The sequence below is a fragment of the Clupea harengus genome, chromosome 2 (genome assembly GCF_900700415.2).
Source record: "Clupea harengus chromosome 2, Ch_v2.0.2, whole genome shotgun sequence".
NCBI classification, from domain to species: Eukaryota; Metazoa; Chordata; class Actinopteri; order Clupeiformes; family Clupeidae; genus Clupea; species Clupea harengus.
The window spans coordinates 24,489,555-24,509,411 of record NC_045153.1 but is presented as its reverse complement, the minus strand read 5'-3'; the positions used below and the strand labels follow the sequence as shown (position 1 = coordinate 24,509,411).

The window sequence follows — 19,857 nt, the reverse complement described above, 5'->3', positions numbered from 1 at the left end:
TTCAGCGGCAGGTCTAACAGCAGCATTTATTATTTCAATTTCCTCTGCGTTACCCACTGTGTATGAATAGGACACCACAAGGCCCAGCCTGCAGCCAGCTTATCCCGAATGAACCCAAACTTTGAAGGGGTAATATTGCGGAGGAGATATACGGCCCAAAAATGTGGAGAAAAAAACATGATGTCATAAAAAAGGACCTCATGTTGTTTGCTCCCAGGGTTAGGGGGGCTTTCAAATTTCACTCCATTTTTTTTATAGCTTCTGTCTGAAATGTGAACATGGGGAATACAATAGTGACATTTTATGCAGTGGAAAGGTTTTTTGAAAAAGAAAAAATGGAAGCCATGCCAAACCGATTGTACATCCAAGCAAACTGTAAAAATGTGTCATTATAACAATATGATTCCAAAAGAAACGTATTTTTGCATTTCCTGTTAACGAGAGCTACAACACATGATGGGGCCCCAGGGTAATTTCACTAGAGGTGAGCCTGAGGTGACATGAGGCCCCTGTTGCTCAGAGCATCTTGTTTTAATCACAGCCGTTTCCCAATCACATAGAGCTGGGGCGAAAGACTCAATGACCCCTCACGTTCAAACCCCCTATCGCTAACATGCACGCTAATAAGCATGGCAACGTGTATGTTGAAGGCTCATCCCTGCTACAGCCTTTGATACCAAAGAGAGCACCGACGTTTTCCAGGTGGAGATCTTGATTATTAAAGATTCAGAGATGTGGTTTGTGTCTGCATGATTACTTGTAGCCGCCCCAGAGACACGGCACGTGTAGCTACTTGAAACTCTTGAAACTCTACTGGAATTTCCATAACATCCATCCCTCCTTTGCCAAGAGTAGATGCTGTCAAGACTTAGCTGGCTGTAGATGTTCAGATGGCGAGTCAGCAAAGATGTGCTGTGATTTCTAAGCGGTCTGTCACAGGCGACGCTAGGAGCACACAGCTGCAGCAAGTTTGGGCCCCTGTCAGCCGTCCTCCCGTGCGCTGATGGGAGAGCCGGACCACTCAGGGGGCCCAGACAGGACTCGACTTCATCACCTTCACTGACTGTGCAGTCAAACGTGGGACACACACACACACACACCCACACACACAGACACAGACGCAACACACACACACGCAACACACACACACACGCACACACACACACACACACACACACACACACAGACACAGACACAGACGCAACACACACACACACACACACACACACACACACACACACACACACACACACACACACACACACACACACACACACACACACACACACACACACACACACACACACACACACGGGTGTATCAGCTCGCAGCTGTGTTTGGCAGCTTCGGCGTTATCCTGTCAGCACTCAGAACTCACTGGGAAACACGTAGCCCCGGCTGTATTCTTGATGGATCCTGGACTTTCCTTAGGGCTGAATCTAAGTCCTATCACAAAGAACTGTTAAGAGACAAAGAGAAGGTTCCCCATACCTTTCCATCCAGCCGAGCAGTACCCCCCAGGCTGACGCGTGCATTGCGGGGCGGGAGGGTGAAGGCTGGCGGGTCGCTGCTGGGGGAGCCTCTTCCCAGACTCAGACTGGTCTTGGAGATTCGAGTCGTTGTCACCAGCTGCACGTCCCCCATCTTTCTGCAGGCCAAGCCAAGGAGAGGGGGGATTAAATTAAGGCTGTCTTGTTTGGACAGGGTCCACCATAATCCCTGCATCTCTGACCGACCACAGGTGTGTTTTCATAAATTACAGTCGTACATCAGGACATTTACAGAAGTATTTCCTGCAGATTAACGTTTATTTTCTAAACGAAATTCTTCTATCCCTTTTTTTCCCCTCCAAAGCTACAAGACAGTAGGAATTTGACCAAATATGTTTTCTTAGAAAGGAGTTGTGTCTTATATGAATAAATGAATGTGTCTCTGTACACTTGGTTTAGACACTGGGTTTCCCATGGTTCAGTGCAACATGGCCCATCAGGTCGGCAATCTTTGCAATAACCCTCTCAGTCCTCTGCCGTATTAGGTTTTAAGGCATGCCCCCTCATCACCAGACCAGGCTTTCCTGGGGATAATTGGATGCTTTACATTAAAGCCCCCGTGAACACAGAGTCTAGGAATTCACTGAAGCAATTTCACCTCAACGGTGCATATGAAATTGCATGTTGTCTGTATATTGGGCTAAGAAGTCATGACCCCGAGCAGTAAGCTGTTCATCCTAATGGGCTTAAATGCTCTACGGTAACATACCTTAATCCTTGACTCACTGGTATTGACCATGTTTGGACTGTTTGCATATATGTTATGTTGTTGTTATCTAAGTATAAAGTGTTTATATAAGCAGTGGACATATTTATGATACATTACTTGAGGAATTGAGTTTTTGAGATATTGAATTCAAGCTGGATGAAACTGTAGTCTTTTACTTAACACCTGGCATGGTCGCCATCGACATATTGCCATATATGTTGAATTCTTTTTCTGCCTCATAGTGTTATGCAATTCTTTTCTGAGAACCCACTAATGTTAGATTAACCTTACACAGCCCTACGTTTTGCCTCATCCCTGGCATCTCATATCTGCTAGAAATGTGATTGATGTTAACATGTCAGAACTGTCATTCCCGGTCTAGAAAGATCTACTAATTTCCTATCTGGGCAGACAAATAATAATTTCCTCTATTGCATGCATTATTTAAACCTAAATTATTTAATGAGTTTTCTTTCTGTTCAGTTAAGCTGTATTTATATTGCACACATGATGCCTTGCCTCCACATTCATGTAAATTCAGCAGTATCGTATACTTGCTTAGTGTTAGAATCTATGCACCCAGTGTAAACATGGGCCTCCAGACCACATGCTGACCTTGTGGCCCCCACACCTTCTCCACCAATCTCCATGTCCCTGTAGACAGCCATACATAGCAGCTGAAATGCACAAAAACATGCCTGTTTCTGCTGTCAGAGGCCAAGGAGGTTTAGCCTAGTTTCTTTTCCAGTTTCACCTTGTGCGCCAACAGCACTTTTCACTCCTCCGGCAGCCCTTACTACAACCTGTTGCACATTCAACACTCCATCTCCATTAGACTGCAGCTTGAGCTGCGTTTGGGCGCTGGCTTCAATCTGATTGTCTTTTCACTCAGCAGCATCTAAACAAAAGATTAAACACTGCCACTGTAATTAGCTGGCCATTCAGAGCATACAAGAGGCTCAGATCTTTAGCATGGGCTCCATGTGCCTCACGTGGAACGGCCTGTTTCCCATTTGAGGGGGCCGTTTGTGTAAATACAGCTGTGTGTTTGATGTGACCTTCCTGACGTTCGCCTTCATCCGTGGTGTGGGGAAAGAGCTGTTGGGTAGAGCTCACACTGAGACTTTACTCACACCCTCTCTTCTTCTCTGGAGACCTGGCATGACTCTTCAGATAACAACCAAATCGTTATCATTCATGTGACAGGAGGGTAAGTACCTTTTGTTTCCGTCATCCATTGAAAATCAATGATGAGGAACTTGCTGCATTTATATATCAGCCAACAACGGTTGACATTAATGTATTCCTCTACCTCTGCAACTCCCATGCAACAGCACCTACAGGACCGGATCTTTTAATATTCTAGGTATATAACTCTATTGCCCTGCATCCAAAGCGAGACATGATGGGTGCCTGATGAAGCTTGGCTGAATCTTTCATCTCTGCTGTCTCATTTGGGGCCTTATCTGCGCTGACTGGTTCATTGTGAAGCCTGTTTACAAGCCTTGTCTCATTTGAACAGAGCTCATCATAGAAGCAGGGGGGGGGGGGGGGGGGAAGGCAGTGTAAATGTGGTGGTGTTCCCCCTGATGTTCATGTTTTGTTTTCAGCTGCAGGAGAGGACGGCCAGGACCACATTCCTGCTTCTGGTTAGTGTTCAGGAAGCTTGATGTTCTTTGGGAGATCCGCCACTGGTTGCCCTAGGGCCATGAGTGTATGTGTGTGGGTGGTTGTGTGTGTGTGTGTGTGTGGGTGGTTGTGTGTGTGTGTGTGTGGTGTGTGTGTGCGTGTGTGTGTTTGTGTGTGTGTGTGTGTGTGTGTGTGTGTGTGTGTGTGTGTGTGTGTGTGTGTGAGTGAGTGCTCTCTGCTCTGAGGCTTTTATAAAGACAAGAAAGAAATTAGAAAGACCGGATCAAGACAGGGAAACCATAGGCGCCCACCTACACGACACTCTCAACAGACCTACCTTTAAAAAAGTGCAAACACAGCTTTCTCTAATCAAAACAATCTGATTTGCCCCTTCATCTTATTAAACGAAACCAGAAACCCTCCATTCAGTTTAGTCTGGATTCAGTTTTAGACAAGAGAGAGAGAGACAGAGGGAGAGAGGGAGAGAGAGAGAGGGAGAGAGAGAGAGAGAGAGAGAGAGAAAGAGAGAGAGAAAGTCTTTCATCCCAGCATTGGGAGATATTACAAAGAGCTCTCAGTACCGATATAATCTGATGCATCACATATTTCAGCTCATCCTGGGACGTTTAAACAAGGCATCTATCTGGAGAGCGAGAAAAGAGTTAAAAAATATATGATGTTATTTACTCCCACATGAGATGGCCAAGTTCCATGGGCTGGACTAACGGAGGAAAGGATGTGAAAGGCATCAAGGACACATGGAGTGTATTAGAAATAAAATGCTCCTTTTAATTTATGAGCTGCTCTAAACCTTCAAATAAAAGGAAACATGAAAAAAAAACTCGAGTTGGTAGGTACAACTGCAGAATGTAGACATTCGCCAGACATTTCCTTCTGAGTTGGAGGGGCTGAACTGTAAATAAAGCTTTGCCATTCTCTCAAGTAACTTTAACTCTGGCCAATTACTGTAGAAGCTGTGCGTGGGTGCCATGGTTACTCGCAGGGTCTTAATGTAGGTAAAATATATGAGTGTCATGAGTGCTTAAGTCAGCTGTGGCTCTGTGGTTGCTGTCTACGGTTTCTTACAACAGAGGACAGACAGCAGGATATACCAAGCTATCCTTGTCCCAAAAAGAAAATGCAGGCAAGCCATTTGTTCAGAGGGAATCTCTTCCAAAATGAGAGAAAAAAAAGTCAAACTAAGCTCCATATGAGTACCATGAAGCATCTTCTGCGAAACTGCCACTCAGGAAATCTCAAAAGTGGCACTGGTGACATGAGCAAGTGTTTCGATCACCTCTGTGAAGGCCTGTCTCCATTCAGAGAACCCCAAATTTGGGCTCCGCCACAAGGTAGATCAGATCTGTGTGCATGTGCCTGTTGCGCATATGAATTCATTATCTTTAGCTAGTGCTAATATTTAGCTATTACTATCGGCAGAGCAACAGACTGTTTGATCCACCTCTTCTGAAAACGCTGTGATAACATAAAAAAGACTGCCGCTCGTTTATCAGTTGACACTGCACAGGGTTTACTCTGGCCACTGCAGCTTGTTTCCTCAGCTCTGTGTGGAGTGGCCTTGAGTCAACAGTGATCTGTTAGCTGACAGGGACATGGATGATGTCACCCTATCACCCTGTAAAACAAAAGAAGCTTTCTCATGGGGCTAAGAAAGCAGACTGATCACCTGCTATGATGGCACTAACGGACAACTTCAAAAGATGTTCTATGGCCTTCTAGAACAGATGAAAGAATCTATGAAAGTAGATACAACCTTAAGGTTAACATACTGTATAACTGGTTTATATGAGACGCATTCTGTGAATATACATAACTAATGAACAACTAAGTAAATAATTGTTAATCATGAAACCACGGTATCTGAATTATGGTCAAAGTCTGGATGTAAGTTATGTAAATAAATGAATATATATTCTCACATACAAGACTATAAGACTTAGACACGACTAAGTGGTCATGATACCACTAGATTACTGATTGAAATATTAGTCTAACAATCAAAGTTGATAAAACATCAATTACTTGCATGTTGTTAGTCATGTTGTAAGCTATAAAGACATTGTGCTGCCTGCTCTGCACATATGCTTTCTTTGGAAGATGCTAGGTTTGGGGACCGATAAGAGTCAGTGGAAAGCAGAGCTGGGGAGTGGAGGCGGTGACTTGCTAACTCTTGAGTGCAGAGGCCCCCATTTCCACAGCACCTGTTCAGCTCAGGTGACTGTCATGCATCGTCTCGGGTCATTAAACGGCGGAGAATGCGGTCAGGATTGAAAACATAAACAGAAGGCTTGCCCAGAATGCTTACCCTACCCTTGACTTAAGCTTGGCTGAACTTGTTTGATTATTGAAGCATTAAACAGTAACATCCTAGGCTTTGGAATTTCATCAGGACTAGCTGACCATAGAGATGACCAAACAAAATTATTTCCCATGTAAATTATTTACACCAAGTAAACAGAGACTGATAGAGCCATGCAAAAAACCTAAATATTTTCTTCTTGAGCAGTTAATCACTGAGAAATACTTCACTAAATCCACTTTATCTGCTTATCATGGTTATTACAAAGAGCTGCGCAGTGTCATACTGTGCAAGTGGCTCTAAACCACATAAAAGGACATGATGGCTGTCATGAAAGTAAAATTCAAAACAGTAGAAAAGGGTTGACCCTACCCCAATAACAACGTAATCCACAATCCACCTACATTATCAACCTGAGGCACATATTCAGAACAAATCTGTTTTGGTCAAACACTACCCCGAAAATACCAACATAGGCAAATCTAATCGTTGCAGAGGGCATGTTCTCTTTATCTTCACCCCTCATACCAGACTGGTGAGCAGTTAAACATAAACAACAGTGAGGTGATTGATAAGATATGGGGAATAAAATGATTTCCAAAAAGAACATTTATTTGTGCAGCCACCCTGGACATGTAATATGCCTCAGCTGCGCAAACAGGAGGGAGAGATAGTGAGCACACACGTCTGGTGGAAACAAATGATACTGCTGAAGACCCCTCCGCTGAGACTATAGGGGCTACTGACAGACGCAGATAAGAGAGTGGTGATGCCATCAGGTCTCCTGTGGTCATGCCGTTGACTGCCCAAATTAGCCATTTTGTCTGATTTCTTTATTTGCTGCTTCCACCACTTCCACTCTAGTTTACTGTAATGTCTGTCTTCCTCAATTTAGAGTGCCACTACCGTACCAGTTAACTTCTGTATAAGACTTGTCAGATGCTTTCCATATGAGCATTATACATGGGTCACATGTATGGGTGGAGGAAGTCTTCATCATTGCTCCATATTCCCCCGGTGTTGTACTGATAATGCGTTTTGACGGCTTTCTGCGTTTGTGTTTTTTTTACTATTTCACCCTCAGTTGTTCAGCCCAATTCCCCATGAATCCCACAGACAGTGAGAATCACACAAGGTGACCTCACCTTAGCTGCTAATGAATGTCAGAGCACACAGGTTCTTTGTGCCTTGTTTTCAGCTCTGGGGGACAGGAGAGTCGAGGAGCGGAGGGCTTTGACCTTGTTCAGGGCCATTTTAAGCTCCAGATTCCGACAAAGTAACAGAGTGCCAAAGCACAGCTGGAGTGAGAGCACTCTGTCAGTGTAGTTAGTGTTGAAGACCTGCAGCTCCCTCCAGTCACCTTGTTGCATTGTTATTATTGGCCGCGTTCAGACATCAATGTGATTACGGTGTAAAGCTATTACACGCAAGGAAAGAAAAAAAAAAAAAAACATTTTCCAAGAAGCAGATCACAGAATAACATAGTTGCACTTTAACTGTGCAAGGTTCTGCTGCAGTGCACTATATAGTTTTTGACAATCAATGTGTCATCTCATCATTAATTAGTCTAGATATCATTTTCAAACGGTTATGTGGTTTCCATTAACTGAACAGGATTCTTTATGCAGCGCTTAAACCTCTTGCTGTCCAGTTAATAGCAAGGCTCACCACTGCACTTGGATAAAACATGATGAAAAGGACCCTGCAGCCCACTTGAGATCCTTTTAGAACACCCACAATTCTGCTATACAGGGCAATTCAATACTCAGTAGTAGAATGTTTGTGAAACTATTGAGTGATAAAACCTGGTGGGAAATTACTAGACACTGAGAGAGAAACCATTTCTGGCATTAGACTTGGTGTTTGCATTTCTTTTAAACAAATTTTTAACTGTGTTAAATTCAAACTATTTTGTGTGAATAAATGTATTTCTATGAATGCATGTGAACTGTTCTCATTTGAACTGAGACAAATAACTAGAAAGTAGGCCAAATGTAAGCTTGAAAGAGTTTTCAGCGTGTGTAGCATTATTATTTTGCACTTAAGACATCACCATGGCTGAATTACTAAGTTACTTAGCACTTTTTCGGAAATTAAAATGTACCATAGTATATGCAAAATGCACACTAAACTTGCAATAGAAAAAAAACTGTAATCATGCAATATATCTGATTAAATTATTCGAACATATTAACATACATATAAAATGTATCCATGAAATCTTCTTTGTTTTAGAGGACTATGAATCACAAACAGGCGTATTTAAGTCATAAACATCTTGACTTACCGTAACGGTTGCCAAGTATTTCACTCACGAAATCGCTACTTGAGCACTGCCTTGAAAATCTTATGACTCTGAGATGAGTTATCAGTCTTCTGTCTCATACACACACCAAGGCACTGCAAGAATACTGAAGAGGTCCTGTCCTGACCCAGACTGTATTATTGAGGTATTACAATATGTGTTTTTCCTTGTTGGTATCAAAGTTATTGGCAGACGTCCTGACAACATAAGCTCAGCGTCCTTCTATTGGTCGTAAGATGAAGAAAGTGGGAGGGGGAGGTCTGATATATAGTGCAGACCTAAAATATGATGTCTAGTTCTTTTTCTAACTTCTTTCCTTAGTAAGATACTGTTCGTGTGTTAAATTGCAGTTCGCTTGTCTGGTGAATTCTATTTAGCGTTTTCTCGATATTGCGTTAAATGTGTCGTTTGTCTTAGATTCAGTCCATTTAATGAATCCTATATTCATTCTTTTCAAGCTTAAATTCTTACAGCTCTCACAAAAAAAGCAACGATCAACAGGCAGTCTGTCTACATTTGGGTTTAAGTGCGCGCATAGGCTATGCGTTCTTGCGCGCGCCCTTGTATTTTCCGCTCGAATAGTAACGTTTGGTTTTAAATTAAGTAAACATGATAAACACATTGATAACAGTATGCTATAAAACAAGTCCAGTGCGATTTCTTTCTTTCAGTAACCAGTATTCGAGCGTGAACGCAACCCAACTATTCAAAGGAAACTTCCCCCACACTGTTTTCTTCCTCTTACATGCACGAAGATTTGAAATCTATGTATGGGACATCACCTGTGCCAAACAAAACATTTCGGAAGAACAACACACAAAATGTATGTAGATAAGACAGTGTGAAAACATCTTTTGGCTAGATATCTGGCGATAGTGAAAGAAATATTACGGTGAGAAATATATGTTTAAGTGTAGCAAGAACACAGCTGAGCTGCTGAATACTCCAACATGTGGAATCGCCATTTTGACAGTATGGGATTCCAGTTAAGAACTGAATGGTGAAAACACCTGCCAAGTCTCCTGGCTGTCACTGTACACCGCAATGCTTTTGTGGCCTTACAGCTAGTATCGCAACCTGTCAACACTAAACGATGGCAGAACTTTTTTTTTTAAACGCAGGGGGGAAAGGGGGAAGACAGTAACATACCCTTGGATGTTTGTCTCTTGGGGCAAAAGAATGCACTGGTATTTCAAAGGGCATTGCAAGTTCGGATGCGAGTGTACTGAGGATGTCACAGCTTTCGTATGACAACTACTTATTAAACCAGGCCACCGCACGAATGTATGTAGGCTATAGTCGTGCGTCCGTGCATATGACTCTGTAGTTAATCAGTATTCACTGGTTTATAATTTTGACTGGCAGAACAGTCTTCAGTCTAAAACTTATTCAAGCATATCTTGATCAGGCTATCATTTATGTCTTTAACGGCTCTTCTTTAAAAAGTAGGCTACGCCAATTAGAGGCCAGTCCTCTACTACATAAATCAAGAAGATGGAACGCAAGACGTGGATCTGCTACGCTAAAGATAGAATAACTGAGTTTAATGCCTTGCTAGACTCTGGTGATAGGGTACAATGACAGAAAGGCTCGTCTTATTTTACTCATTGCGCCCTCTGGTGTCATATGATAGTAACTATTTCAGCGCAGAAGGCTGCAATATAAGGTATTTTCTCAGATTATCAACAACAAAGAATGGAGATTTTACCTTATGTCTGGAAATCACACACAAGCCCTCTTCGAAATATTTACCAGAATCTCCTTTGTTTGTTATAAAAGTGGTTTAGAATGAATTAAATGTGCGTGTTTATGAGGAATTTCGTAATGTCTGAAGCATAGTTCTCAATCTAGGCAGCTAAGTAAGGAGGCATGTCCCATGGCTTCATTCAGTACACTCGAGTTGGAGCAGTGGGAATCAGATTAAGTGCAGTCCACCGGAAAGGTAAAAGTAAACATTTACTGGGAGTGCTGCCTCAAACGAAACAGCAGACAAAACAATCATAAGTTCTGTCTGAAACTGAAAAGCAGCCCCCATCTCAACTCAAGCCAACAAACTCACTGACTCAGCTGCCCAGCAGGGCATCGTTTGAAATGTATGCAAGTCAGCTGATCGCCTACTGTACATTTCAGACAGAATAGAAGCCAGCTCAAAGTTTTAGCTGGGTTCCCTTCAGAATTTGAAGTGTGGTGTTTTGAGCTTTTACCGTTGAACCACTGATGGGCATCTTGAGTACCAAAATTTTAATTCTAATGTCGTACTAATAGTTTGATATTGTATTTGCAGAACTGGCTATTCAAACTATTGTGATAACTGAAGGGCTGACCTAAGTAGTGCTTTATGTTTTTTTCTCAGCTATATAGTAAGTCTAGTCAAATCTAACTTCTACATCAGTTTACAAACTAAAAAAGAGGCTTTTAAAACGGTCACGTCTGATCCGGTCTGAGTCCTCAGCGACCCCGGCCTGAAGCTGACCTCTGCAGTGGACTTGGGAGGATGAGGGTGACCCCAGGCGCCGCTGGTCTTCCTATCGCTGATGGTGTAATTATTCCCTTCCTGTCAGTCCTCAGCTGTATCTGTGTAATTGGTGAGGGCTCTCCCTCTGATTAAAGCACGGAAAACGCTGGGTGATTTCTCGGAATGTCAACACACCCCCAAAGTTTTGCCAAGACATTTGGCTAGCTCAAGTAAACAGGTAGAGAGGTGTTGTTATCTGCTCTGATAGAATGGGTCGAGCTATTTTATTCTTAATATTTTAATCTTGCATCCTACTACGTGGTATTTCATCAAAATATAGATAACTCTGTGACTGGCCACATCAGTAGGAGAGAACAAAAACTTTCCCCCACAACAATGGGAATTCTCTTGTATATAATTGAATTCGTTTTTTGACCAATATATTTCCTTCTGACAAGGGTAATGTCCTTTTATATTCAGGACCTCACATAAAATATTGATATTTGTCATCATTAGTCAATAAATCTCCCTTTTCTGCAAGGGAATTGAAAACGAGATTCAAGAATTTTTGCATTGTACCCGAACAAAGGTTAAGCACTCCAAAACCACATTATTATTCCCAAAGACATGTATGTGGTTTTTAGCCTGCTCTAGAAAAACTGATAGAGACAGAACATGCATGTGCTCAGGTAGAAGAATCCATGTGAACGTTGAAGGCTGTAAGTGCATGTCCAGAGCGCATCCTCTTGGCGGGAGTACAGGAAGTGCAAACGAGACGCGTGACCGATGAGGCGAGTTCACGCCAGCACGCTTCAAGCGCTGCACGTCCCCCAAGCTGTCTCATGCATCAAATTGACCTCATCAAATCAGGGGAGATTTCCCTCCGAGGCAGTTCGCCACAGCACCATCCTTCAAAATGTGAAGTAAAAATGTCATCCCCCAGGAAACCCTTCTTGGTGTATACTGTCTCTCACACAGAGAAAGCTATGTGACTATATCGAGCTGCCAAACCCTCAGTCTCAATTTTCCTGTGTCCCTATAACTAGTCCAGTGTGCTAATCTGACGATTGTATTTGCAATCACGTTAGGTCAAGTGGGGTCAAGTAGTAGGGATCATTTTTGTTCTATTGATGTTTCACCTCCCGCCTCAATAATTCAGTCCTACTCCACAGGGAAATGTTTCTCTCTACTGGCATTGTATTTTGAATGTTCTGCTTCAGATCTATAATAATAATAATAATTCATTTAATTTATAGCGCACTCTATATTCGTCTGAATCTCAGAGTGCTACAGTAAAAACATAGTTAAAAAAAACATAGTTAAAACATAGTTAAAGCAGCCTATAATAAAACATAGTTAAAAGCATATGTAAGATCTGTAAGTGTTACGCAGTCACTTTCACAGTATTTCACGCAAAGCAATATCCAGAACCATAGAAGGGTTGAAGAGAAGATATCAGATGCTAATCGGGGTTGAAGTTCACCATCCTGCCTGGACAGATTTGAAGACGTCACTTTGGTAACAGAGGGAAGGAGAACAAAGCTGAACCGTAAGATGCATAAACCGACAAATCACAGAAAATGTATTCTTCTGTTTCTCCCTCCTCTTGACCGAAACAAACAGGCTAAATTGCTGCAAGTACAGTGAGGCTGTCTGCCAAAATGTAGAGCATACAGTTCCATATGGATTAACAAAAGGGAAGTTCCTGCTGAAAAAGCCGAAAATGCTTCCAACTGAATTGCTTATTCCACAACCCAAACAAATTGCACCCCGGTTGCATTTTTCCCCCGTAATGACCACAGGTCTCTAATAATCATTCACCTCACATCTATTAGTAGAGCTTGAGTATTAAAGTGAACACACACACACACACCAGTTTTATTTTGGATCTGTATGTTTGTGTTTTTTTTGTATCATAGCATACATGTTGGGCTACACTTATGGAGAGGCTTTTGAATGACACTTTGTGTGCGTGTGTTTTCTACCACAAACCCTCAAAGGCAACATTTAACTGTCAAGACATTATCAGTTAAGCCTGATATCCCTTTACAGTCTTGCTCATCCTTCCATGAATTCATGGGCATTCTATTTTATTTTCTAAATGTATGCCTTGGCATGACTGTGGTTTTTTGGCTTTTTAATGGCTAAACCATACGCTGTGCATTTGTCTCAGGTCATTGGTGAGCACGAGGAAACTGGCCCGCTGCCACCTCCCTGTGCCTTGTTAACAGGCCATGCTCCGATGGCCCCAGGTCTGCTGGCTCACGGTTTCCAACGCTACCGCTGCTGAACACTCTGTACTTGGGTGGCCATGGAAACGCTCGGAGTTGGACCGGCACCAGCGATCGCACTTTGCAGCGTAATCAGATTTGCCTACTGTTTATCTCCACCATAATCGTAATGGGTAGAGATGAGATTCAGGAGTGAGAGGGAATAAGTGAGGGAATGTGTGTGTGTGTGTGAGAGAGAGAGAGAGAGTGAGAGTGAGAGAGAAAGGGAGGAAGGGAGGGAGAGAGAGAAAGAGAGAGAGGGAGGGAGGGAGAGAGAGGGAGACAGAGAGAGAGAGAGTGAAAATAAGTGAGAATGGGTAGTTTTGCCATGTAATGGAAGCATTTGGCTTGGCTGGGTATGGAGCTCAGAATAGCCTGACGAAGGTGGATATTTTAGTAGCCCACAGCTCCAAACCTGCTAAAGGAAGAGTGTCACTTCCTGGCACCTGGCAGCCCAGCATGTCCATCTGTGGGAGAAGGGCCAACTGCTCCTCTAGGGAGGGTCAGGCCGTGCCAATACTGAACTAAACAACACAAGCCCATTTCTCACTTATAAGGCCTTCTGAGGGAGTAGCTTTTCATTCTTTATCTATTAAAATCAATAGAAGAAAGGGCACACATCCATGTCCCTGTAAGTGATATATTGGTCCTACTTACTGTCCTCTAATGTATGCCAGCTTTTGTATTTTAAATGTATATAGTATGACTGAATGTATGACTGTATACAGTGCATTCAGAAGGTATTTAGACTCTGTCACTTTGTCACATTTTGTTATGTTGCAACCTTATGCTTAAATAGTTTAAATTAATTTCCTCTCATCAATCTACGCTCAGTACCCCATATGACAAAGCAAAAACAGGATTGTAGAAATGTTTGCAAATTCATTAAAAAAGGAAAAACTGAAACATCACGTTGACAAACACATGAAATTTTGCCTCAAGTGCCATCCCTTTCTCTTAATCATTGAGATGTTTCTATACCTTGATTGGAGTCCACCTGTGGAAAAGTAAATAGATTTTACGTGATTTTGAAAGGCACACACACACCAGTCCATATAAGGTCTCAGCTGACAATGCACATCAGAACAAAAACCAAGACATGAAACTGCCTGCAGAGCTCCGAGACAGGATTGTGTCGAGGCACAGATCTGTGGAAGGCTATAAAACATTATGCTACATTGAATGTTCCCAACAGCACAGTGGCCTCCATAATTCTTAAATGGAAGATGTTTGGAACAACCAGGAGTCTTCCTAGAGCTGGCTGCCTGGCCACTGGAGGAGAGGGGCCTTGGTAAGAGAGGTGATCGTCACTCTGGCTGAGCTCCAGATATCCTATGCGGAGATGGGAGAAATTTCCAGAAGGACAACCATCACTACAGCACTCAATCGATCTGGGCCTTATGGCAGAGTGGCCAGACAGAAGGCGCCTCAGTGAAAGACACAGGTAAGCCTACTTGGGGTTTGCAAAAAAGCACCTAAAGGACTCTCAGACTGTTAGAAACTAGATTCTCTGATCTGGTGAAACCCATATTGAACTGTTTGGCCTCAACTGTTGGCGTCATGTCTGGAGGAAGACCATGCTGTGGGGGTATTTTTCAGAGGCAGAGGCTGGGCGACTGGTTAGGTCTCTGAAAACTGAACGAAGCAAAATGCAGATATCCTTACTAAAAACCTGGTCCAGAGCACTCAGGACCTTAGACTGGGCTGACGATTCACCTTCTAACAGGACAGTGACCCTAAGCACTCAGCCAAGACAATGCAGGAGTGACCTAGGGACGGACTTGAGTGGCCCAGCCAAAGCCCTGATTTAAACCCAAACAAACATCTCTGGGGAGATCTGTAAATGGCTGTCCACTGGCTGTCCCCATCTAACCTGACAGCTTGAGAGGATCTGCTGAGAAGAATGGCAGAAAATACCCAAATCTAGGTGTGCAAAGATTGTTGTGTCATACTCAAGTAGACATGAGGCTGTAATTTCTGCCATAGGTGCTTCATCTAAGTACTTTTTTAGTTTTTTGCTTTCTCCTTATAGGGTATTGAGTGCAGCTTTAAGGAGAATGGATGTAAATAGGGGATGCTGACTGGAGACCAATGAAAATGTATTGAATGTAAAAAGTTTCAGAAAGAATTGGAATTGAATGGACATAGCAGGGTTGATGTGCACAACAGTGTTTATTATATTAAAATAAATTGTGTTCTTGGAAGAGATCACTGAGTTGAATCCAGGATGAGTTTATAGTCATTGATGAAGTCTGATACCTTCACCACCCCATTATTCCTGTAGTTAAGAGAGGAAACAATTATTTATAACTAGCTCTTTAAACTTTACCGTTTCAGAACTATACGAATGGGTTGATAGCTTAACTACATTCGCTAAATAATTCACATCACAATAAACCCAAAGGCTTACGTTTGCTGTTGAAGAACAGACAGTGTTTCCTCAGCCTGTTTTCGGGTGATCTTGTTGGTCACATACACCAGATAGAAAAGCAGACATTTGAACAGGTGGAATGGAACACAAGCATCAGGGGGCTGGCACTGAGGGTCCGAGTTCAGTATATAGCAGGCCTGGACCAGCGCCTGTCTGATATTCTGTCAGGGCAACATTAAGAAGAATGCTTTGCTTTGCTTTCTTTAAATCAGAAGTCCTTTCAACAGTTTGTATGCGTTTCTGATGTGATTTGGAACAGGCTACATATCATAAGTGATGAATGGTACCAGCAAACCAGGGAAATGGTCAGACAAAATATTGCCCTGATGCAGTGGGTAAGCCTTTTTCTAGCCAGATCTATGACTAAATGTTACTGAGGGAGAAGGGCAATGTTTATTTAATTTTATTTTTACATTCAAATTCACTCATCAAGCAATTCAGGTTGGAGGGTCAGGGGTGTGAAGTTATAATCCCATTTAACCCTTTACAACTTAATACTTTTCAGTTATGGCACTGTCATTAACTGCTACTAGGACAGACCAAATTTCACTATTCTGGTGCCTTGGAGAAAAAACATTGTGATTATGCCATTGTCATTATGATGACGCTTTCCTGGTTCATCGAACACTGGTCCAAAGTACATTTTACCCTATATTTATAATCCTATAATTCCATACTCACCCCTCCAAGATAGTTACAGCAAAGAGTGAAGAACTTCATCCACTCCATCCGCTCCCCAAAGCGGCCCAGTGTAAAAGCCTCACTGAGGCAGTTCTCAGCCAGATTCAGTGACTTCCATACCAGCCTAATGTCCTTCTGGCTTACCATCCTTTGCTTGTGGAACTGAACATTTCAGTAGACACAACGTACATTGTATTACATTACATTACAGTTTGAAAGTTATGGAGGGATAGGATGATGTTGCAAGAACTGATCAGTGTATCTTAATGCCATATGCCCAACATGTTTACTGCATGAGTTGTTACACTGATCTGTGTTTGATCACAATATTTCACAAAGTTATGTAACATGGAAGGAAACCCTTTGGTATTTACACACCTGGAAATGAAGTCCTCTCAAAATTTCAGGAGTGAGATTCCTTACAGCATATAATGCATGGCGATCAGATGGTTGACACACTGGTAGAGGCTGTCCTTTCACCAGAGCAGTGAAGTACCTAGATATATACATTCTACTATAATTTTGATCTTAAGGCAAAGGGGTTTTTAAAATATTAAACTGTTTAAAAAAAAGATATATATATATGATCATAATGTTTTCAAAACAACAGTTTGGCACTGATGGGGAAATGCTACAGGCAACTGAGATGTTGGACCTAAATGTAGCCTACAACCTCTCTTGATTCTATTGCCCATATAGATAGATACTGGAACTTACTTTTGAGACCACTGAAGAAGATCTTCAGGCTGAGTTCGGATCACATCTTTTGTATACTGCTTCAAGGCGCTGTCGTTCTTTTAACAGAAGGCAGAAGAAGAATTTTATCCTACAAACAGTAGGTTTTTGCTTCTTCCTGTGAGCTTGGAGTTGTATAGATCGCTAAATTAAATTAACACTACCTGTTCTCATTCTGACTCTGAACAGCTAGCAAGCCTAGCAAGCAAACACCAGCTAAAGCTTAACGTTTGACTACCTCACCGCGAGTCACCGCGACATCGTAGCAAACAAAACACATAAACTCAAGTTTTTGCCTCTCATCTGACATCGCCACGATGCCTTCCCTCAGTGGTGCACCTGGATGCGACTCCTGCCTCCTGCTCAGACAGAAGGTAGTAGAACTAGAAGTCAGGTTAGCGAACCTCTACCAGATCAAGCTGGATGAGCAGTTCATTGACTCCATTGTATCTGTGGGTCCTCTTCACACACACACACACACTGGACATCTCGATTCCACTCTGCCCTGCATGAACACAAACCCAGACCACACCACTGCTCCCTGGCCACTGGTGGGGACCAAGCCCACCCTGCCGGTGAATTCCACTCCTCACCAGCCATGGAGAACAGCTGGCAGAAGCAAGCGTGATGGAAGGCGGTCGGGACGACACACTGAGCCAGGCCAGCCCCTGAAACTGGGAAACCGCTACACCACACTGATGAATGAGGAGGAGCCCCCTGGGCTTGATGACACCCCTCCTCAGCCCGCCCTGCAACGCCCCCGCAGACCGGCTCCAGAGAAACAACGGCATCACACTGACATCCAGCATCGCCCACGCCGCCCTGCTTCCCATCCTGGGCCCTCAACACAGTCAGCATCCCCTAGACGGCTTCTCCCGCTTGACATGACAACCTCCACCCTTGTCATTGGCAGCTCCATGATCAGAGATGTCTACATCCCCCCTTCACCAAGCGGTCCCTGCAAGGTCCACTGCTTCCCCGGAGCCGAGGGTCCGTGACATTCAACGTAGACTCCCAAGCATCCTCGCCGGCTACACCAAGGTCAGCACCATAATTGTACATGTGGGCACAAACGACATCAGAGCAAGACAGACAGAAGTCCTGAAGGCAGACTTCACAGCCCTCCTCACTACCCTCATGGACACAGGAAGACGGATCGTCATCTCTGGGCCTCTCCTACCTACCGGAGAGGCGCTGAGAGATGGTCAAGACTTTTCAACCTCCACACCTGGCTGCGAGCGACCTGCGCTTCATTAGACATTGACTGTGTTAACAACTTTGACCTGTTCTGGGAGAGGCCCAGCCTGCTGAAGCATGATGGCCTCCACCCGAACCGGATCGGAGCCAGTCTGCTGTCGGACAACATGAAGACCACCCTAAGGCACTGACATCCTGTAGAAAACATCACAGACTCATGCCCCCCAGGTAGTAACTCTAATAACACTGTTTATGAAAATGAATCTGAATCTGTCAATGTTTCTACAGAGCAATATATGACACCACTACCTCAGAACAGGCTGCTTCATATAATATTATGGCATGCGCCTATAATCCTATTCCAGTTTTAATCTCTACCCAACGCACAGTTAAAAACAAAGGCCATAGATACAATAGAAACAATAGAAGCCCAGCAAATATTCTATCTATACCCCGGCATATTCCTCCTTCCTGTGAGCCACTATATCCAGAAAATATTTCAATGGCAATACTAAATATTAGGTCACTATCAGGGAAAACATTTCTCATTAACGATCTTATATGTGAACGTAAATTAGACTGTATGTTTTTAACAGAAACCTGGCTAAACAAAAATGGGTCTGCAGCTCTTATTGAAGCATCCCCTCCCAATTATAGCTTTTTTCAGTCCATTAGAACAGGTAAAAAAGGGGGCGGGACAGCCACCATAACCACGGATGCCCTGTGCTGCAGGAGCATCTCCTTCGATGATTTTGCCTCATTTGAATATCATGCCATAGTTCTAAAGTGCCAGCCTCCTGTTCTGACAGTAACTGTGTATAGGCCACCCAAGCAATGTCCCACTTTTCTAACAGACTTTTCAGAACTACTCTCCATTATACACACAAACTACGATAAGATTATTATCACTGGTGATTTTAACATACATGTTGATAATGGGAACGACTCAAAGGCCCGGGATTTTATGAATCTCTTGAATTCCATGGACTTTACACAACACATCACTGAACCCACTCACAACCGTGGCCACACCCTTGATCTAGTTATTACAAAGGGTCTTACAACTGTTATATCGTCTATCTGTGACCTTGCTCTTTCTGACCACTTTTGTATTTTCTTTACAGCACTGGTACCTAAAGTTAGAAATAGTGCTGAATGTTTTATTAAGAAACGCTATCTTAACTCTGCAGCAGCTGAGAATTTCAAAGTAATGATGAACATAACTAGTGCAAAAAACCCAGATACGGGGCCATCATGTGTTAATGATCTAGTAACTACTCTAAATACAAAATTAAGGACAGCACTTGACTCTGTAGCACCATTGAAACAAAAAAAGGTTTTAGCCAAACAAAAAGCTCCATGGAGAAATGAGGAAATTATTAAACTTAAGAGATCCTGCAGAAGGTCTGAGCGTACATGGAGAAAGACCAAGCTACAGGTCCACCTTGATATCTTTAAGGATAAACTTTCAGTCTTTAATAAAGCAATAAGAAATGCTAGGAAGGATCATTTCTCTAATTTGATATCTACAAATTCTAACAATTCCAGGGTCCTCTTTTCAACAATAGACAGCCT

The 19,857-nt window shown here is 42.9% G+C and overlaps 1 protein-coding gene and 1 long non-coding RNA gene across 2 annotated transcripts in view; both read right to left on the bottom strand.

Annotated features, from left to right (window-relative positions):
- The window catches only part of mylka (myosin, light chain kinase a), a 44,479-nt gene extending 35,830 nt beyond the window's left edge, over positions 1-8,649 (bottom strand). The window contains exons 1-2 of the mRNA XM_031557912.2: positions 8,496-8,649; positions 1,492-1,648 (exon numbers count right to left, since the gene is read on the bottom strand). Of these exons, the coding sequence (XP_031413772.1) occupies positions 1,492-1,644 (153 nt within the window). The 5' untranslated portion in view covers positions 1,645-1,648; positions 8,496-8,649. The remainder of the gene's footprint in view (positions 1-1,491; positions 1,649-8,495) is intronic.
- A 6,763-nt stretch (positions 8,650-15,412) lies between these two features.
- On the bottom strand, positions 15,413-17,127 carry LOC105902668. The gene is made up of 5 exons (XR_004164976.1): positions 17,068-17,127; positions 16,729-16,846; positions 16,351-16,512; positions 15,649-15,830; positions 15,413-15,516 (listed from the first exon to the last, which is right to left on the bottom strand). It is a non-coding gene; the product is annotated as an uncharacterized LOC105902668 (long non-coding RNA).
- Between the last annotated feature and the right edge of the window lie 2,730 nt (positions 17,128-19,857).